This window comes from Camelus ferus, chromosome 23 (assembly GCF_009834535.1).
Source record: "Camelus ferus isolate YT-003-E chromosome 23, BCGSAC_Cfer_1.0, whole genome shotgun sequence".
In the NCBI taxonomy this organism is placed as follows: domain Eukaryota; kingdom Metazoa; phylum Chordata; class Mammalia; order Artiodactyla; family Camelidae; genus Camelus; species Camelus ferus.
In genome coordinates, this window is record NC_045718.1 from 13,189,991 (window position 1) to 13,211,259 (window position 21,269).

Consider the following 21,269-nt stretch of genomic DNA (forward strand, 5'->3'; position numbering starts at 1 on the left):
ATCTCTGGTGATTTGAGGGGAGGCAGGGAGGGCCCTAGGGCGTGAGGGGAGAGGGAGAGGGGACAGTTGTGTGTTGCATTAAATAAATGTCATGTTGAAGCCTGTTAATTTAGGGACTTGAGTTGTTTGTTTTTCTTTTGTGACTTTAATGGCCCTCAGATCCATCAAGATGTGAAACTCGCAAGTTTGGTGCCGAGAAGGTACATGGGTTTCCTCTTCTTCTTCTCGTCTGTATGCCCTTTACTGCAGTAATTTTCTTTGCTGTGTCCCGGCCAGCAAGCAGAGCACCTTTGCCAGAGCCATTAAGCCTAAGATACACTAAATTAATACTTTAATTTGAACTTGCTGCTGACGTGGGAGAGTCTGATTCTCGGCTTACTTTGACTTCTTTCTTCGCTTCCACTTTCTTAACCCCCTGCTGACTCTCTGTACCGTAGCCTTCATCATGAAAGTGTTTAGATGATCAGTGGCTTCCCTGGAAATAGGCTGTGGCCATAGACCTTGTGTTTGGGATCAAAACTTACTTCCACCTGCTGGGAAGAACCTTGTCAACCAGTTAACGCTGGATCATGGCAACTAGTAAGCCATCCATCGAAGAGCCCACTGTTGCCTTTTAATGTTCTCCAGTTGTGCAGACACATCCTGTGAGAAAGGGCTCCACTCTGAACACACACAAGTTCAGTCCCGTGGCCTCATAGAGGCTGTGTCACACGGCCTCAGTGACTGGGCCTCCAGGCGGCCTCTCCTGTCTCTGTCTCCAAGAGTGAGGCCCAGTCTGTGCAGATAACACTGGTACTCTCTCTGGTTGGATCCAGGACCAAGAAAACCTTGCTAAAAAAATGTTCTAGATCTCAGGAAAGATGAAGCTGCCATTTAATTTTCAGGCCTGGTGTTATTTTGTGGTAGGGTCGGTGATTTCCTTGCCCAGATAATCAGCAGGTGGACGCAGTGAGTCGCGTCTGGTTTGACAGTCGCGGGGAACGGAGGAAGCGGCAGGCTTCTGCTGCGGGCTCACTCCATCGTGTGAGCGCATTTTGAGAAAACGTGTACGGCCTGCTTTGTACCTTGGGTTCCCAGAGCTTTTCTTCTGTGACCCTGAAGCACGTGGTTATTTTATGATCTTTCAAGAGGAAAGATTGACGTACAGCCTCTGTTTCAAAAAGAAAGCGTGAGCAGACGGTCACTCTCGGGCTGTGCCAGGCCTCTCCATTTTCGGTCCTCCTCTTGTTTTTTTAGGCAGAAATTCTTGTCATACAGCCCAGTAAAATGCATCTTTTCCCAGAGAAGGCTTCCTGGCTTCTTTTGGTCACCCCATCAAGTGTTTGTTTACTGTTACAGTCAGGGAGTATTAAAGAAATCCTAGCCCAGGCGAGGTTTTACTGCAGTTGGGGTGGCTCTCATCTATCTGCAGCTGAGGCAGACATGCCGTCCCTTGTTGCCCTCAGTGCCCTTCCTTCTAGACGCAGTCCTCCAGTCCTCCCAGGGCACTTCTGCCGCTGCCCTCTCCTCTGGCCGTCACTCCCGAGTCCCCTCCAGAACCTCCCCAGACCCAGCTCGGCTTGGAGCTTTCGCAGTGCTGCGTCTGCACCAGGTGGCTTTGGGGCTGCTCCGAGCTGGAGCTGTTTCCTAGCAAGGCCACTCTGCCTTCCTGGCTGGCTCCCATCTTGGCCCTGCCCATTCCTGCGCTCTCCTCCTGCTCTCTCTTGTGCATCCTCTCCCCACACCTTCCTTCCTCTTCGGGCAGGGCCTGCTTCTCCGCAGACTGGGCACTCGCCACCCGGGTCACGCCCTCTCCTAGGCCTCCATCCCTTCCAGGGCACAGTCTGGTGGGAGGCGGAGCTGGGACGGTGGGGGAGCTGCGTGTCCTGAAGGAAGTGACGGTGTGCTTCTTGCAGCGCGTCCGGGGGTAGGAGTAGTGGCCCCACAAGCCCCTACCTTCAGCCGGTCATGGTCACACCCTGCCACTCGCCGCTGCCATATCCATCTGCCCTCCCTCCCCGCTGCAGGCAGGGTACACAGCCACACCTGCATGCACGCACGCCGAGGAGGGTGAGGCTTCTGGGAGCCACTCGAGGCGCACTCATCAGAGCCTGCACGCACGCCGAGGCAGGTGAGGCTTCTTGGAGCCACTCGAGGTGCACTCATCAGAGCTAGTGCCTCTGGAAGCACATCTGGGGCTGACTGAGCGCCTGTGAAAACGGCCATGATTTCACAAGGGTGCTTCTTCACTCCTGTCACTCCGTCAGCGGTGGCTCATTGGATGGTCGTGGGCCGTGTTGAGGCATCGGCTCAACACGCTGCTCCCGGCTCTCAGTGACCCGCCCAGCTGCGGTTACTCCTTGAGGGTGGTCCCATTGTGGTAAATCACGTCTGACAAGTGTCCCGTGTGTCACTGTGTCAACGTCCAGTAACTCTCAGTAGGAATCTTTCTCTTTGGTCCTTTTGGAAGTTGGCATTCAAATTCAAATCAGAAGGAAAACTAACTCTTGTTCCAGAGGCTCCCGGGGACTCCCAGCGATGAGTTGTCTTGCTGGGCACACAGAGGAAGGAAGAGATCTGTGTCTGTCTGTCTGTCTGGACCCTGTTCCTGGGTAGCTCCCTCCTGGTTCCCCACCCAACCTGGGGGTGGGAGGGGCAGCGTGTCCCTGCGGAGTGGGGCAGAGCTCCAGGCGGCCGTGCCTGGGGTTTAATGTGGTCAGAGGCCATTTCACATGTGGCTGCAGTCGGGGGACTCCTCTTCTGGGCCTCGTGCCTACGACTGATCCAGAGAGAAGCATGTTCATGAGGACAGGGTTGCTGCGGGAGCTCCGCTGACAGGGTGCCTGATGGGTACTTGTCGGTGCCTGACGGGTACTTGTCGGCTCCTGGACTCTTGTTCCTGAGACAAATGGCAACCACTCCTTTGGCCGGGAGCCATAGCTTGTGGTGGATTGCTTGTAATAATGCTGGGTGACTGTGTGCCGGTGCGTTAGGGCCTCACGGTGATCCGTGGCATGGTCAGTGGTGTCCCCGTAGATGGAGAAACTGAATCACAGAGGTGACTGACTTGGGGGGCACTTGCAGCTGCACTTGTGGGGCCCCAGGATGTGCTGGGCACGGCTCAGGTGCCCATGGAAGTTATATCAGCAGGGGTTCACCACACATGGCAGTAAACCCTAGCAAGAAGGACTTAAATGCAGCAAAGGTTACTTTTCGCCTCTCGCTCAAGACAGTCTAGAGCAGCAGGGCTGGCACGCAGCTCCAGAGGCATCGGAGGGTCCCTGTTCTTCTGTCTTTCTGCTGCTTGGTGTTTAGACTGTGGCTTCCATTTCTGTGGGCTGCCTTATGGTCCAGAATAGCTGACAGAGTTCTAGCCATCATGGCTGCATTCTAGGCAGGAAGGAGGAGGAAAGGGGAGAGTATGCCAAGAAGGAATGCCGCTGAACGGGGAATTTCCCCCAAAGCACTGATTTTCTGCTTTGTTTCACTGGCCATGTCCAGCGGCCAGGAGACTTTGGAGAATGGGGATTTTTAACCAGGGGCACTGGTGCCCTGACTAACACGGTTCTGCAGGAAGGGGGAAAGGACAAGAATATGGGGTAGGCACACCTGCCTTACAGGCACAGAGAGCCCTCCAGCGTAGGAAGCGTCGCTCTCATTGTACGGGTGAGGAAACTGAGGCCGAACTGGATGCTCTGCCCGAGGTCACACAGCTGGCGGGGGACTGAGGCGGGATTTGGACCTGGGTCTGTCTGTTTCAGGGCTCTTTTCTGCTTCACTGCTTGCTTCCACTGAGTTTGCATTTTACTCCGGCACGATACTCGGTGTCCACAGACGCTGTTTTCTTTCATCACCGCAGGATCTGTGTTTTACGCCTCGTCACCCCCACTTCACAGCTGAGGACAGCAGACGGGTTAGCCCAGGTGCCTCCGGAGCCTGTGAGCCCTGCTCTGGGGCTTCTCCTGCTCGCTCCTTTGTTTCTGGCTGATTTTATGAGTGCTTTCTATAGGTTCGTGTGTCTTACAGGTCGTAAGAATTGCGTTTTAAATTAATAACTCAGAAATTTAAATTAAACAATGAATGCAAAATCTCGCCTGTTTCTGAGTTTTAATGCTTCTGGAGAAGTGGCCTGTGTTGTTGAGATGCCGCTTCAGAACTGCTGTCTTTATACTTGCATCCAGGTTCTGTATGTAGATTTTTATGATCTAATTAATTATTTCAAGCTTGTTATGACAATGTGATTATTTGAAAGTGAGTTTATAGCTACTTATAAGCACTTCTGATAGTTTTAAGTAGGTGGAAGAAACCGATTTTTAGCGTTCATTACTGTCATTGCGCCTCCCATCTCTGAGTATCAGTCTGGGGTCTCTGTTACCTGGCAACAAGCTGTGACATCACAAATGGCAGCTTTTTGGGTGGAGAGCCAGTGGTTGCTCTTGACTCTTTGTTAAGAAACAGAGGTCTTGCTTCCACACGAATGAGTTGAGTTGTGTAGCTTGCGCTGGAGAGTCTGTGGTTACGGCCGCATTAGAACCCTGTTAGTTTTCATTCCCATCTCTCCTGTCTGCAGCCACGAATGTAGACAGTCAGGCTTTGGTTCCGTGGAAGGCGAGCGGTGGCCAGGCTGGGTGGGGGAGGGCTGACGCGCTGAGGTTGCAGGGCCCTTGTCCAGCACCTCTGGTAAGCCCAGAGGACGGTCGTCCGGTCTAGGCCGAGGGCCGCCGTGGGGACTCTGGCTGCCTGGGATCGTAAGTGACCTCGGTGTCGTCTTCGCGTGTGAGGGCCTGGCTCGTGTGTGTGTGTGAGGCCAGCTGGTCTCAGGAGTCACTTAGGCGCTCTTGCATGTGTCACTATCTTGCCTTGTGCCTCAGCTAATTAAAAAAAATTTTTTTTTTTTTAGATCTCAAGTTAAAAAATTTTCATAAAACATAACTCCTCAGGCAGAAGATGTCAGGTTGAAAGTGTAATCACTGTTCCAAGATTTAAGAGCTCAGAATTAAGAAAACAAATCAACTACAGATAAAACCTGAGCAAGAAGCTGCTCTGGCCGAGCCGGTCTGGAAGCCCCCGTCTCTGTGCTGGCGCTTTGCTGTGCGGCGCCCCTGACCGTTCTCTCTGCTCTGCCTTTTCTGATTTCAGGGCTCCGTACAAACCCCGGGCTGACACGGCAGCAGAGAAGACCGCAGACGGCGTCCCCCTCAGCACCCCGCTCTGTGTGATCACTAACCGCCCCCCACCCAGCTCTGCCAGTGGGGTTACAGCTGCCACTCTGCTCCCTGCTCCGGGGACGGACTCCTCTGCGGAAGCCAGGGAGAGGAGGAGGTGTGTTAGGGCTGGTTTCATTGGTGGGTTCTGCCTTGACGTGGGGGTGAAGGAGGGGTGTGAAGTGTTCCCCCAGCCTCAAATACTTCCATGGACACAAACCTTTGTGTTATAGCTTAGGGTTTGTGTTTGCCTCTGGGGGATTTTTGGTGGCGATCTTAATTTTTTCTGGTTATTTAGCGCAGCCACTTACTCTGTTGTGGATACAGGCATTTCTTCCTCTGTTGTCTTGTAAGAGAGACCCCTGTCAGGCCTTATTTCCCCGTCTTGTGAAGGAGAGCCTGAGCACAGAGAAGGATCTTTGGTTTTGTTCCAGGTGGTCTAGGATGGCTTCTGGCAGCAAAGGAGAGCAGTGGTGGGGTGGAAGGCTCAGAGAGCAGAGCCGGATGGAAGCTCCAGCTGACTTGAGACGAGTGTGGGAGGCCAGCAGTGCGGCTGACGTGTGGAAGGCTGGTTGTGTGCAGGCTCGTTAGGGAGGGGCTGCGAGACAGCATCGTGGGTTGGCCCTGGAGAGACTCGGGGCAGAAGCGGAGTCAGGATTACAAGACCTTGGAAGATGCGACCAAGGAGAATGGGCGGTTTCCTCCACCTGAAGACGAGTTGAAAATAGAATGCATTCCATTTGGGTGTGTCAGATCGACTCGCAGACTGAGGCCATAATCATCCCCGTTTAAGACTAGAAGAAGAGGTGAAATTTTACCAAAATTTAGATGTCGATTTGACTTCATTTTATTTTGAATATCCAAAGGAAAGAGACAATGTATTTGTTAGTGTGTGTGTGTAACACATCAGAGGGTCTTGTCATCTCCAAATACAATGAGTTAAACTGTTGAGGTGTGTGTTTGTTATAAAGACAGCTCTAACACATAAGTTTGAGAAGAAATGGAAGGGAGAGGTTAAGTGAGTTTAAAAAAATAGTGTTTTTCTTATTCCTTTCTTTTCCTTCCTTTTTAAAAAAATTTCTTTACATAAAAATTGAAGAAATTCCATTTTATGGGCTAATAGATTGCAGAGCCAACAGTTATCATCTTTTAATAGGCTTCTAGCCAGGGAAATTTTAGTAAATCAGTCTTAAATGTCTAATGTTTATGTATTTGATAGTTCAGATGTAATGTAGATACTGTTAGTATTATCTAGAAACTAAATGCAAAAGTAGTCTCATTGGCTGGAAAAACCCCCTTAAAAGAACCCTGAGCCTGGACAAGTGAAGTGAGTTAAATTTAAGATCTTGGTCCCTGGAAGGGTGGGTAGGCCAGGTTCGTGATCAGATTTAGTTGTGTGACTCTTTGTTAAGAGAAACCTAGAGATCCGGTTCCCGCCTTCTGGGAATTTTGTAGCCTGTGACCAGTAAGACAGCGCCTGCTCCGGACTGTGACCTTGTGGTGGGAGTTTTACTCAGCCCACAAGTGCGCACTGAGCAGCAGCTATGTGCCAGGCGTCACCCTGAGGAAATACGAGAATGAAAGAGCTAAGTCGAGGAATTAACGAATTACAGTATGGACGTGGTGTGTTGGGAAGAGCGCATTCTGGGTATGGCACGGATGGACAGAGCTTGGCTATTTGTTGGGTAATGAACAGTAACTGTTAGGTGATAAAGTGAATAGGACGATGCACAAGCCAAGTAACTGGGACGCGTGGGACAGCGCCGACCCACGCGGTCCCTTGACATGCACCGTCGCCGGGGCTGGGACAGGCCCAGAGGGTGCAGCCCGAGCAGCACACGGTCCCTGTGCCCGGGAGGGACAGCGGCACACAAACGCTGTGCTCGGAGACACGCTGTGAGCTGTTGTGACAGCTCATTCCAGAAGGTCTGCCGACTGAAGACTTCCCTTCTCCTGGGGGCCAGGGAGAGTGTTCCTGAGAGGTCTGTAGGTCAGACGGCAGCCGGGGGAGAGGAGGGCTGAGCGCTCCAGGCGGGGAATGTGGTGGGAGTGCGCTCAACCCTTTGGAGAGACCCAGGAAGACGCTGTGGCTGGCGGGCAGAGGGTGCAGGGCAGGAGCCCGAGGAGGTTCTGTGGAGCGGGCGCGAGCTCTGTCATGCGGCCTTACAGCCTGTGGCGGGGAGTTGGGGTTTGTATGCTCGGAGCTGTGACGAGCCCCCGGAGAGGGTTTGACCAGCTCTCCAGAGGTGCCGTTCATGCACTGGGAGTGCTGCAGGCTCCGAGTTGTGCACCCATCGCCACAGTCAGTCGTGGAACATTGTCACCCCCTTAAAAACAACCCCATCCCCCCACCCCAGGGTCTAAGCAACCCCTCACCTGCCTTCTGTTTCTGTAGATTTGCCTTTCTGGACGTTTCATGTGGGTGGAACCAGTGTGTGGTCATGTGTGGCTGGCTGCCTTTACCTCGTGTGATGTTGTCCAGCCTTGTCCGCGCTGCAGCTGTGCCCACTGTCGTTGCCAGGCACCATGTCACGGGCCGAGGCACTGCGCTTGTTTGGTGGACATTTGGACTTTCTGCCTTTTGACTGAAGAACGTTGCTATGAATATTCATGTTCAAGTTTTCGTGTGGACACGTGTTTTCACTTCCCTTAGGTATCCACCTAGGAGTGGAGTTTCTGGGTCATATGCCAGTAGACGATTTTAGGCAAAAAAAATAACCTGATCTGACTTACATTTTTTTAAAAATTCTGGCTTTTGAACTGGTTGCCCTACTGCACATGAGTTGGGGGGAGAGTGGACAGGAGTGGGTGTGATGGCAGAAGGAGACCGTTGCAGGACGTGTGTGAGAAGGGGCAGTGGCGAGCGTGGAGGAGACGGAGGGAAAGGAGAGCCCCAAGCTCTGTTCAAAGGAGTGATTCCAGCAGCCTGGTGGGTGGGCTTACAAGGACCCGTTTTATAAACGTAGGGAAATGACAGGGAGCTCCTCAGTGACAAGACGGAAGAGACCACGAGAGCCAGACTGGTTTGTGCAGCCCAGGTGGCACCAAACCTGTGTCGTGGGCCATGGAGCCCGAGGCGCAGATCCTAATGTCACGTGGGGGCAAGAAGCTTGACTTAGGACCTGACTAGACTGGGGTCTGCACCCAGGAACCTGCGTGAAGCTGGGATTCTCAAAGCACTGCCCACGGCCCAGAGAAGTGTCAGGGGCCTGGACAGTCACAGAAGATCTTTATGGGAGATGTTTGCCGCCCAGATAGTTTGGAAATCCCAGACCAAGAATTTAGTAGAGAAACTGGGTCTATACTCTTGAAGCCCTGGAGCCAGCATGGCAAAAGCAAATTCAAAACCATCTTGAATAAACTCATCTACACCCTATGTAGAGGCATTCCTGTAAAACAGTTCCTCACCAAAACCAAACTCACACAAAACATCATAAACACTGAAGAAGATGACTCACCGAGAGGAGGAGGGAACAGACGCAGACGAGCATGCAACAACTTTTGAATGCAGAACAGAAGCCTCAAACTGATTTAAACGGGTGACAGTAATTAAAAGTGACTAGTTGTGCTGAAGATGGACACGTCTGTAGGTTGAATACATCAGGGGTCATTCCTGAGAGAGAAGGTTTTGCACATGTGGCGTTGTATGTGCATAGAGCTCCACTTAAGTGGGGACCCACGTGCATGAGGCGTCTAGCAAGCACGTAGAGGCACAGAGGTGTTGAGGGTGCAAGGTCTGTAGTGGGAACCACTGCAGTGCCAGGTCCGTGTGTGGTGGGTCCGTGTAGACGGCGGGAGGGGCGTCTGTGTGGGTGGGGCAGGGTGGCGGGGAGGGTCACAGGCAGGGCCCTGGGGCTGGGCTTGCCATGGGTGAACAGGAGGTGGTGCCGAGCCGGGGCAGGTCAGGCAGGGCAGCGACTCCGCAGTGCCCTGTGTGGGATAGACGCAGAGGAAGGAAGCAGGCACCCGTGGCCACGTGGAGCTGTGAAAATGGGCTGAACCCAGGTACACAGGGCTACTCTAAACCGCAGCCTCGCTCCTCTCCTGAAGAGGGGCAGTTAGAATTCACAGCGTTTTCCACATTTCTGTGTCCACCTCATAGCGTTTGTTGTGGTGGTGGTTTTCTCAAGAACCTGACTGGTGTCCCACTTGGTGAACTTTGGAGATTGTGGAGCTGGAGAGGTGGGCAGGGGCCACATCCTGTAGGTTTTTGTCTGTGCTGTGCTGAGAATCTTGAACTTCTGTTCTCAAAGCTGTGGACCATTCAGCTGGGGAATGACCTGATCAGATAAAACAGATCAGTTAAGCCTTTACAGAATTAAAGCTGTTTAGTTTCTCCTTCAGACAAACACACGTTGAAAGAAAGGATCACGTGTTTTGAAAACAAGTACATTTTCCTTCTGGAAGAACACGCGTGGTGCTGGTTCCTCTCCCCGCAGGGTCCGCTGGGTCTGGGTCTGCTCCCCACGGAGGCACTGTGGCTTCTGCTGGGCAGCCGGAATGGAGGCCTGAAGCCGGTGTCCCAGGACAGTCAGCATCGGGTTGAGTGGGCCTCTACACTGGCCGCAGCAGGACCTGAGCGATGGAAAAGGCATCTCAGAGGGGATGTCCGCTCGCAGTGGGACTGGGCCTGTGCGCTTGGCATGGGCCTCAGCCTCAGTTTGCACAACTGGCTTTCCTGTCTGAGGCCGTTTTGTTGGGAGAGGGGACGCGTGGTGACTGGGCTCTGCTTTATGCCCTGCAGGCGGTCATATCCTCAGCAGAAGACAGAAGGATTGCGTTGTGGCACCAAATCATGATCAACTGGGAACAGTCACCACTAGATTTTTCTGAAGGGTTATGGGTAATTTTTATTTTATTTTAACTTTTTTCCTGTAGTTTCCAAAGTTCCAAGTTGAAGAAGTATTACTGTAATGTCGGTGGGGGACAGCAGGAGAGCTTGAAAAAAAGTTGACTCTAGGGACAAGACTCTCTTAGGATTCGGATCTGTGAAGATGGCCACAGTCACTGAAGAGTAAGCACCGAAGTCTAGAGGTTGAAGGTTTGCAGGTGAGCTCCGGGCAGGACTTCCGCGAAGGGCACAGTCCTAGACTTACAGAGTTCCTTTCTTTCCTTTCATTTCTCTTTCTCCCCTGCACCCAGATGTGTTCCTTTCACAGGAGGGAAAGGGTAGGAGTTAGGCCCCATTTTACAGATGGAAACACTGAGGCCCTTAGCACATGCAGTGGTTTGCCTAACCTCACACCTTAAGTCAGGCACAGTGGAGACCAAAACCCAGGCCTGTTTCCTCCTCATTGAACTCCCTGACCATTTTGTCTTTTGGATTTCAGAAAAGGTTCTGGTTCAGGGGCTGGTCCATCTGGGTCTGTAGCCTGGAACACAGTCGACTCTCCCTTCATGGCAGTTGAGTCACTGCCACCCCTTTGTGGATCCTCCTGGGCGCTGTGGAGACTGCGGGCCATGCGATTATCCAGGCTGGCTGGCTGGCTGGCTGGCAGGCAGGCAGGCAGGCAGGCAGGCAGGCAGGCAGGCAGGTGCCCCCACTGCGGCGTCAGGGCAGCCAGCAGCTGTCACAGTGCTTCACGGCCTCTGGTCTGGAGCTCCAGGTTTTCCCTGGCAGCGCATTGTGAACAGTCCTTGGTGGCTGCTCTCTGGTCCGAGCGGTTCCACCTCTGACTCTCACCCTGTCCTCCCCCCCGCGCCAGCCCTGAGATTTACATCTTCCTTCTTATTGGCGCCCTTCCTTTTCTCATAGAAATGGTTGGAATAGATTTTCTTTACAAAAGCTGAAATTATTTGTCTGGCCCGGGCGCACGTGTGCGACCTGCTCTGCTTGGTCAGGGAGCGTCAGCTCTGTCTGAGCGTGGATGTCTCACACCTCGACCTGCTAGAGGCCCTGGGGGTCTTCGTAAGCTTGGTTGTAATGCTAACGTGAAGCTGACCGCAGATTAATTTGGCGTCATCTTTGCAATGTTAGAAATTTAAACCAAGTCGTTAAACTCTGAGTCGTGGTCTTTTAATGTCCTTTGACGCATCTCTGTGTCTCCAAGCTAAAGACAAGGCAGGTGTCAGCTCAGAAAGGCTCTCAAGATGAGGCTCTGCAGGCCCTTTCCACCTCGCTTGGTTTTTCTCTGAAACAGCGTTTTCTCTCCATAACTGAAAGGCTTCGGCTGGCGGTGCTGGTCTCACCCAGCTCTTCCCTCCTGGCGGGAGTAGTTCTCCCTCCTCCTGGCCGACGTTCGCAGGAGCATTCGCAGGAGCATGAGCTGTATATGGCAGCTGTGAGCTATATATAGCAGCGCGCCCTCCCTGCACGCTCACGTGATGAGTCACTGTGTTACTGATTAGTTACTGTTAGCTGCTACATACAGGCTGCTTGTGTGACTCCTTTTTGTCTAGCACACTCCACGTGTTGGGTGGTGTTGATTCTGGGGAGAACATTTTCACGTCTCCTGATCCCCGAGGTCAGGATGTCTCGTCACTGCTGGTTGTGACTGCACACATGTGAATGTGGTCACGGTGCCCATGTTACTTCCACCGGGTTCTGTGCATCGCTGGTGTAAATGGTCTAAACAGGCCTCAGAGACCCCCTAGGTGACCACTACATTGCAGTCTTTAAGAAGGTGAGAAGAAAGTGTGTGGTTGGTGCTGCTTTTTCTTTCTTCGTGGGGGGCTCAGTGTGTCTTGCAGGTGGTGACGGTGTAAATCTGGTGCAGTCTGTGCCATGTAGCCAGTGGGAGTGACGCTCTTGTTCTGCATTTTAAACACCAACTGGGGGGAGGGTATAGCTTAGGTGGTAGAGCACGTGCTTAGCACACATGAGGCCCAGGGTTCCGTCCCCAAGACCTCCTCTAAAAATAAACAAATAAATAATCCTAATTCCCTCCCCCCAAAAAACCCTTAAAAATTAATAAATAATTAAAGGAAAAAGTTTACTTAAAAAAATTTAAGAGCAAACACCAAGTGGGAAGTGACTGTCGTGCTCTTGGCCTTTTTCCTTGGGGCGAGCGGAATGTTTCAGGATGGACTGTGGCGCTGGTCGCCCAGTTCTGAATGCACCGAAAGCCACTGAACTCACCTAAGTGGGTGCGAGTTCTGCCTCGTGAAGCTTGAAACCGACACCAGTACAGTGTGGCCACTGAGCGGGCTGGGTGCCTGCCTGATGCCTGCCGAGAGGTACTGCGGGGACCAGGGGCCGGACCAGGCGCCGGGGACGCAGAAGTCGGCTCTCTTTCCCTGCGTTTCTGTTGTTAAACACGCACTCCCTTCATCTCGGGAGACAGCATGTTTGTCACCAGTTCCCCAGCACGCCACCTCGCAGGTTGGAGCTGCGGCTCTAACGGGCGTCCAGAGCGGATGGATGCCGTCCTGGCCCGGCCCTGCCACTGGAGAGTGAAAGGACCGTCACCTCACACCTGCGCCCGCAGCCCATGTCAGCCAGGCTTTTACAGCTAATCTCCTTCTGATCAAGAGGTTCTTTTTTAGAGCCGTGGGTACTGGTGACATGTGGGAGGGACCAACGTTTCGTGCCCTCACCACCCCCTTACCAGTTGATTTTCCCGTGTTGGAAAAGGTTGGCCAGTTGCATAGTCTCACAGAACGAGCTGTCGGGTTCACGTGGGAGGGCGCCCGCTCAGTGGCCCTGTTTGTTTGAAAACTGGGCTTTGGGGAAAGCTGCGGACGGGCGTGCTCACCTGCAACGCTTTGACCTGGCAGCGGAGTCCCTGCTGCTCCTGGCCGTGTGGAAACTGGAGGCACAGGCAGTTGGCCTTCCTGTCCCCGGGACCAGCACCCTCAGCGTCTGAGGGCCAACTGGCGTCCGCGCAGAGCACCTGGGGTGCTGGGCCTGGAGGCCGGGAGCAGCAGCTTGAGTGTCTCCTTGGCGGTGCTGACGTGCAGGTGCTTGTCTCTGCCCTCCGGCCACCTCTCTTCTGGGGGTTCTTGAGGAAGCTGGCTGGTTGCAGGTTTTGGTGGTGTGGGTGGGGGTGGAAAGAATAAGATACAGCGTTTGGAGTAACCAGTTGGAACTTCTCTGGTGTTCCTTCATGTTCGTAATGAACTGACCCGTGGTGCCCACCCCAGAGGTTCGGGCGGTGGAGGACGGTCAAGAATTTCAACAAGCGGGCATGCGCACCTCTTTTAAGAGGAAGCTGTTACCAGAGACGTTATCCGTAAGTTGGCTGGAAGTGCACGGGTGGTGGTTGTGTTTCTTTGTTTTGTTTTTAATGGAAGCACTGGCGATCGAACCCAGAGCCTCCTGCATGCTAAGCACGCGCTCTGCCGCTGAGGTCTACCCTTTATATCTTTGTTATCTTAACTGTTACATAATATAGACTGTAAGTAAGTAAAACAGAAAATTGTCAGATACTTCGGGCAGTTACGAGAGGGAGGCTGGTTTAGGTGTGAGGGTGTAGACCGCTCCTCGCATGGCCTTTGAACAGGATGGGCGCCTGCTGACTACAGGCGGTGTGCAGTCAGGTTGAATCTGGGAGCTGATGTGTTCCTGTCCACACAAGACGTTTGCCGATTGATCGTGGATGCCTGTAGACGGAATTCACAGTCCGCCAGGTCGGCCTGGGGGAAACCCTGCCCCCCATGGTGGTCCTTCCTGCCCAGGGCTGTGCTGCCCTCCCCCGCCTCCTGGCCCCACCTCCCCGCTCCTCCTTCTCTGTTTTGTGTCTCTGGTGATCACGCTGCTGCTCTGCCTACCCAGGTAGAAAGCCCAGGTGTTTCCCTGATGTGCTGGGGGTTTGTGCTGAACCTTTGTGGGTGGCCTTCTGTCCCTTCTCTGCACAGAATCCCGTTCACATGAGAAGAGCTCCTGAGACCAAGCCCGAGGCTGGTCCCTGGCCAAGACCAGGGTTCTCTCTGCAGTGTTCTTCCGTCCTTGGGCTGGTGTCACGGACATCGCTGCACTGGGAGCTTCCTGAAGGTCTTTCTGCCTGGCTTCTTTCCCACCACAGAACCTGCTGTGGAGCCAGCGTGGCATCAGTGTTTAGGGAAAACAAGTTTCTCGTAAAAATCAGCCCCTGTGTAGTGATGCCCCATGTCCAGAAGGTGGCAGCAGAGGCGTCAGCTGATGCACTTCCAGTGAGCCCCTTGGGTTGCAGTCGTGTAGGGGAGGGTGCAGGCGTGTCTGTCAGGCAGCAGTCCTCCGCGTGAGAGCCACAGGCACAAGGGTCGGTGCAGAGTGAGGAGGTGCCCTCGAGCTCATGGACACCAGACACAGGAAAGCACGAGGACCCCCAGAGGCCCGAGGCAGCCTGAGTGCCCGCTGTGGGCAGGGCGGTTATGGCAGCGGCGTGACCCTGGAGGGAGAGCTCAGGCTGGCTTCAGATTTATGAAAGGTTTGTTGGGCCCGAGAATTAGTATTTGGAAAGCTTATTATATGCCCGTATCCAGATGCGTTTAGTCCTCTTAACTTTGTGAGGTGAGTAACACTATTTTCTTAATACGTATAAGAAAATTAAGACTCACGTAGATTTTGGAACGTGCCCCACAGTCACAGCCACGAAGAGCAAAGCCAGGCTTCAGAACCAGGCCACGTGCTCTGACCACTGAGCAAGGGGTCAGTCTCCGCTGGGCTGGTGTTTCCGTCCGCTGGAGACGTGGGCACAGTGGGTGGGCTCCCTCAGTCTGTTTTGTTCTTGGTTTTTTTGTTGTTTTGTTTTGTTTTTTTTTTGAAGAGAAGACAGAGCTAGGAAATGAGTATTTGTCTTGGGGGAAAACCACTTCTGAAAACAAAGTGAGTCGAAAGCTTCCATCCTCTGAAATCTGGGTGGGAAATAAGGGCTTTTGAAAAGCCAGCGAGAGGTGGTCTTGCGTGTCTCCCGACTCTTCCAGGGTTTTGTGTTGCGCGTAAGTTTACCCTGGGGAGTGTTCTGGCTAGGGGCAGATGTGTTTCTGTTTTTAGAAGTATTAAAAAATCAGCATTGCCTGACAGCAGGGCCCTGAATGATTCGGTTTCTGCTTGGCCCTCAAATAGTCCTCCCCGCCCTCGGTCTCGTGGTTAACCCTGGGTGTCATGCTGACACAGCTCCTTAATTGTGTCTGCTGAAGAAATCGTCGTCTTCCAGCCTGGAACAGAGGGGGACAGGGTGCGGTTCACCCCTTGTGCACTTGTGTGACCTGTAACAGACCGCATAGCAGTGCAGGGACCCTTCAAGTACTTAGCTCCTTCGTGAGCAAGTGCCCAGGGTCTCACAGGAGCTCCTGGCATGCACTCGTGAACCACAGGAGAGGAACTAGAAGCCCAGCTTCCCTGCGACCAAGCACCCCGCCGGCCTGTCCTCTATAGCTGCGCCCGAGCCCTGCCCTGCTCTGCCCTCTGGGGCTACGGTCTCACTCATGCGCCCCCCTGACTCTTGAAGAGTCCACTAATTTCACTGACTCCTTCGGAGCCTCCTCTTCACTCTTACTGAATAGGAATCCTCACCTACCCATCCCCTTCCCTACCGCTTGTCCCCCTGCCTGTCCCCTCCCCATCCCCCGTCTGTCCCCTCCCCATCCCCCTGCCTGTCCCCTCCCTGTCCTCTATGCCTGTCCCCTCCCATCCCCTGTGCCTGTCCCCCAGCCCGTCCCCTCCCCTCTCCCCCCACCTGTCCCCTCCCCTGTCCTCTCACCTGTCCTGCACACACGCTTGGGCACCCTGCCGCAGCCCCAGTGACCCGGCTCCTGTGTCGCCGCAGCCTTGAAAGCTTTGCTCCTGGCAGCCTTTGGTCGTGTGGCTGCCGCCTTCCTGAGCCATGCCCTCCACACACGGTCGCCCCGGCACTCTGTCCCCCCCGACGGCCCCCACACCCTCCTCGGTGCCCGTTCAGCCCCTTCTCTCCTGCAGGCACCTTGGGCCTCCTAGGCTGCCTCCTCCTCTCCCCCGACCGGGAGAGGCTGGCAGCGGGTGGAGGCCAGGCGTTGCGTGTACTTGGTGGCGTCCAGTGGCTCACACCCAGTCTCCTGGTCATCATTGCCTTATGTGTTGCTTTCACTGGGAGTGAAAAAGTCAATGTGTTCCTTTGGTGGTTTTGAAGTTTTTCTTTAATTAAAACAGTTCCCCTTAGGTGGGGGCTGGGGGAGGTTAACTACAAGAGGGCGGTGATGGAGCTGCTCTATTTCCTTGGGGGGGGGGCGGTGGTTAAATTTACTTATTTGTTTATTTTTAGAGGAGGTACCGGGAATTGAACCCAGGACCTTGTGCATGCTAGGCACGCGCTCTACCGCTTGAGCGACACCCTCCCTCCGAGCTGTTCTGTTTCTTGATTGTGACACACTTACCAGAACTCTTAGACTTGTATGTAGTTCAGGGCACCTTGTGCTGTATGTAAATTATTCCTCAGGAAGCCTAACTTTTAGAAGTGCCACTGAGCCTTCAAGGAGTTGGAGTCTGTTGCGTGGGGATGGCTCAAGGAGACACTGTTCACACTTACTTGCCCCTGGAGGTAACTGACTGGGTCCTGCAGGTGCTTCTCTTCTGAACCTGAGCTTCAGAAACGTCCAGAGATCCCCAAAGGTGTTAGCAAAGTTTCCTTATGTATAAATAGTTTTTTTTTTCCTGGGAGGAAATGACATTTTGGGTTTGGATGTTGAAAACAGGCTAGTGTTGAATAAGGTTAAAAACCAGGGTTGGGGCTCCTCCTGCTCGCAGGGCCCTTCTCCCCAAGGGAGCCCCGTTCCAGGCGGGCGGCAGCCAAGGGGTCTGAGTCCATGGTGTTTATCACATTTTCTGTAGCACGCAAATCTCAGGCAGGAAATAAGGGTGATGCGCACGCTCACCGCCAGCAGCGTCCCTGCGTGTCTCTGTGTCATAGTTGCCTTGAGATCAAACCGCGCACAGTCTTGCCTTTTAGAATATTATTGCCACGGCCAACAGCCCGTGTATCCATCCTGCGGCTGTGTCTCGTCCCAGCACCCGCTGTGCTGGCTTCAGCCTTCCAAGTAAAACATGGGAAACGTGCTTTACGCCGGTGTCTCCAGCCTCGCCCCCGACCCCTCCCCAGAGGTGGCCTCCGTCCTGAACTCGTGCTCATCGCTCGAGACTGTCGGTTGTCACTGCTTCATGTGTGGACACGCACACCACCCCGTGTGATAAGTTATGCTCTGATGGTCTGCATGGACCGTCTCACTGTCTGCACGGCCATCCCAAGCCCGCGTTCTCACGGGGACGCTCACTCGAGGCCCTTGTGTGCTGTGCCCCGCAGTTTGGTTTCGGTTTTTATCTGCTCGTGGACACTCAGGTCATTTCCCTTTTCCCTGTAGTTAACGGTGCTGCTGTGCATTCTCAGTCCTGTTTCCTTGTGCAAATGAGCAAGTTTCTCGAGGCTGTTTGTTTCCCAGTGGACGCCGAGGCTGTCGGCAGTGGGGACAAGTGCACATTTACTGGGGACCCCGGCCCTGCAGCAGGCGGGTCTCCAGCTCTTTACGGCCCACGTTGCGCTTAGAGATGCTGGTGCTTTTTGTTTTTGCAAACCTTGGGAAGATGGAGTGGTTTCTCCTTGTTTTTACTTGTATTTCATGATTACTAGTGAAACTGAATCTCTTCTCCCATGTTTGTAGGCTTTTTGGTTTTCCTGTGTTTGTAAATTCCTTGATTGTATGCTTTGTTGATTGTTTTTTCCTGTTGGGTTTGGTCGGGTTTTTTTAGTTGGTGTAAGTTCTTGGTACAGTCTAGATACTAACATTTGGCAGGTGACGTGTCTGTGGTGGTCTCCAGGGTGTCCTACAGCGTCCGGGTCGTGCTCTGTCGTGTGGGTGTTCTGTAAGCTGTCTGACTGCTGTCCCTGTTTGTTTGAGAACTGGGTTATTTCCATGAATAGTTAGTGTGTTGACTTTCCTGGATTTCCTTGTTTAAAAAAAGGTCAGTGGTGCTTTGACTCGGACCTGATGTGTGTCATAATCAGCGATGAGTGTTTGGCACAGTTGCCCGGGTGGAGGCACACGGCCGTGGGTGTGAAATAAAGCACCCCCACGTGGGGGCTTGAATCTGCCGTTCTGGGCATCCGAAGTGCTTGCTCTGACCCTGCATAACTGTAGAGCCACCTGCGCGAGTCGAGTCTCGTCGTTTGGAATGTGTTCCGCGGGACGGCGTTCAAAAGCACAGCGCGCGGGACAGCAGGCGCCGTCCTCAGGCCGGCGGAGAACCCGGGCTCACCGTGTCTGCACAGCGTCAACAGGGAGTTCTCCGAGCCGTGGTTCGGTGCCGTGTGACTTGGAGTCTGGAGCAGGGAGCCGCAGGGCCCGGACAGTGTGTCTTTTGGGCTCTGTGGGCTGCACGGTTTCTGGCCCGGCCTCCTCACCCCAGCCCCTCCGGTGCTCCAGCAGGCTCATGGGACAGCCCTGCAAAGTCGAGGATCCACCATGTGGCCCTTCACTGGAAAAATATGCAAACCTCTGCGGACCCAGCGCTGTTAAAATCTTGGGCCAAATGATTCTATGTGCCTGTGGAGAATTGCTGGTCCAGAGGGGTCAGAAAATGCGTGGTTTAGTGGGGAGACCCGCCCCCTCTGCGTCATTCTGGTTAGTGGAGCTGTAGCTTTGGTTCCTTGCTTGAACTTCGGCTCTGGTCTCAGTGTTGAATTAGAGAGGCTGGCGTGGCATGTGAGACTTGAACACAGGTGGATGGTAGTCAGGTCACACCCCAGTGCATGCACATACTCGGCCCAGGTCTGAGGTCTGTCCCTGTGTCTGTCTGTCTGCTGTGTGTTTCTCTTTCCTGTCTCTTCTCCTATGTTGACAGTTGCTGGTCGGCTATGCCCGGCTTCCAGCAAGGCGTTGTTCACAGCTCCCTGGGATGGATGCAGCAGGGGGACAGTCGCGGGCTGGTGGGGTGTCCTCCTTCCCTGCTGCAAGTGGGGAGGAGGATTGGTGGTTGGTACAGGGTGTGAAGAACGCAGCTAATGGCACGTATTTTGGGAACTGGTAGCCCCAAGATTTGGCCTTCCTCCCCCTTCTCCTGCCTGCCTTCCCCTCCTCCTCAGCAGCAGCTTCTTAGCAGATTACAGGCTTTGCCTCTGCTTGTGGGACAGTTTCCCAGGAGGCCAGGTGTTCAGCCTGCCGTCTTCGCGGCCACCACTTACCTGCCTCGCTGTTCATCTCCAGATGCCTTTGACCGTCATCTTGCCCTGCAGGCCAGCGCAGGGAGGTAACAGAGGAGAGGCAGGGTGGCGGGGGAGGCACGTGGGCCTGCGGAGGCTGCGGCGGGGAGCAGCTCTGCAGGCGCCCGATGTGAGTCTGGAAGTGGGTCCCTGCCCCGCCAGTGCAGCACAGGCACCACGTCAGAAGTGCGGCTCCAAAGACGGTGCTTCTGAGAAGCATAGGGGAGATGAGGCTTCATCTGTGAGGGTAGTGATAGCTTTTAGATGGAACTGGCCGGCAGCCTGGGTCTGTCCGGTCCCCATCACGTGAGCAGGGCCTGGGAGTGGTGCCTCTGACCTGGACTCTGGGGCTGGCCCAGCTGTGCTGCCTGGCGCGGGAGCTGGTAGCCACGTGTGGCTGCTTCGATTTAAATGAAGGTTCAGTGAACTTAAGGGTTAGTTCCTCTAGCACACCAGCCGCGTCGAGTCTCGCGGGCCACGTGTCAGTATGCTGGGCTGTGTGGGCAGCTCCGCGTCACCACCAGGGTGCTGCTGGGCGTGTTGAAGAGGTGACCTGTGAACACAGGGAACTGAGTGTCTGACCAGGACCGGTGAGTAGGCGGCTGGGGGCACAGACCTAGAGGCCGTTTGTCCGGAGCCTGCGTGAGTACGGATTTACTGTGGTGTTAAGTTAGCTGGGCGCTTGAACACCGCAGACTCGGCCCTCATTGTGGAAGGGAAGACATTATGGTCCCAGAAGTTGAATGATTCTCTTGTCACAAAAGCAGTTAGTGGCACAGTGGACACCAGACCCAGGCGCGCGTCCTTCCCGCTGAGCCTCAGCCCGAGCGCCCCTTCCAGTTAGAGCTGGCAAGGAGACCCTGCCCCGGAGCCCGCCCGGCCCGCTCAGCACGGCTTTGGTCACGTGGACAATGAGCCCCGAGGTGTGATTCCAGGAGCGAGTAGTGTTGGTTGTGGAGGACGTGGAGAACGTCAGGGGATGCTAGAAGTTTCCTCTGAGACGTCTTTACCCGCGGCTCCTGATATCACTAGATTTGAGGCAAGAAACGTGTTGCTCCGGACAAGGTGGTGGAGGGAGATTAGGCTGCGTCATGGAGAGGGTAAGAGGCTGCAGGGGTGGCAGGAGCCCAGGTCACAGCCCCGCTGGGTCCGGCCCAGCTGCACCGTGACCTAGGTGCACGTGACTCTTGGGCCTTTCAGCTCGTCTGTAAGGTAGGAGTAATTTTACTGCCTCAAGTCTTGAAATCAGATCCAGTGACTTCTTGAAGTCTTAAGGTCTTTGGCCTATGGCTCTCACTCATGCCCTCCCCTGTGGCTGTCCACGTGTGCTTCTAGGCTGGCGTTAAAGTTCTTTCTGGCATCACTGAAACACACCACTCTGCATGTGTATCCTCGCACGCAGGACGTCGTCCCCGGAATGACGGTCGGGTAGTCTGTGGTGACGGCCCCAGCGCCCCAAGCGCCACGACACACAGGCCCAGCTTAGTCCCCCTGCCTGGAGTTGAGGCCCCCTCCTCCCTCCCGTGCGGATGTTAGGGGTGGGAGCCCCAGTTCGCTGATGGTGGGCGCAAGGTGAGCGTTTTACCCTCTCAGCGCTCGGGAGAGCAGCCTCGTTCTCTCCGTGGGCGTTTCTTTCTCTTCTATGCCATGTTTTATTTACTCAGCCCTTTGGACCTGCATGGAGAGTATTTTCAAAGGCGTCAAGACCTCCTCCAAGTGAATTATCCACCTGCAGGAAAGTAACTCAGGGCAACTCCTGTTAGATGGGGTGTTGGACTCTCTTTCCCGCATTACCAGTGCGAGCTGTTGGCGGGGCGAGGCAAGCAGCATCGCAGGAGCATGGTGTCGCCACCCGAGAGCTCACGGGTGCCACGTGGGTTTTCATTCAGTCTTCACGAGAATCCTCCCACCGTCTGCTGACACCTGCTACAGCTGTTAGTGTCAGCATTGTATACGACCCATGGGGTATTCCACCCAAGGTCATCTGGCAGGGAAGTGG

General features: G+C 54.2%; 1 protein-coding gene across 23 annotated transcripts in view; it reads left to right on the forward strand.

Moving 5' to 3' along the window:
- The window catches only part of PPP1R12B (protein phosphatase 1 regulatory subunit 12B), a 135,333-nt gene that overhangs the window by 50,337 nt on the left and 63,727 nt on the right, over positions 1-21,269 (forward strand). For 13 of the 23 annotated variants that reach the window (XR_004314752.1, XM_032466931.1, XM_032466933.1 and 10 more), the window contains one exon: positions 5,119-5,301. The exons of 1 other annotated variant lie outside the window; for it this stretch is intronic. Coding sequence is in view for 18 of the 22 variants with exons in the window: in XM_032466931.1 (XP_032322822.1) it covers positions 5,119-5,301 (183 nt within the window). In the remaining 4 variants the exon portion in view is untranslated. Of the gene's footprint in view, positions 1-159; positions 201-1,895; positions 2,111-5,118; positions 5,302-5,617; positions 8,994-9,927; positions 10,020-10,061; positions 10,233-20,605; positions 20,718-21,269 lie in introns of those variants that run through there. 9 more of the 23 variants (XR_004314755.1, XR_004314756.1, XR_004314753.1 and 6 more) reach the window with 9 other exon arrangements.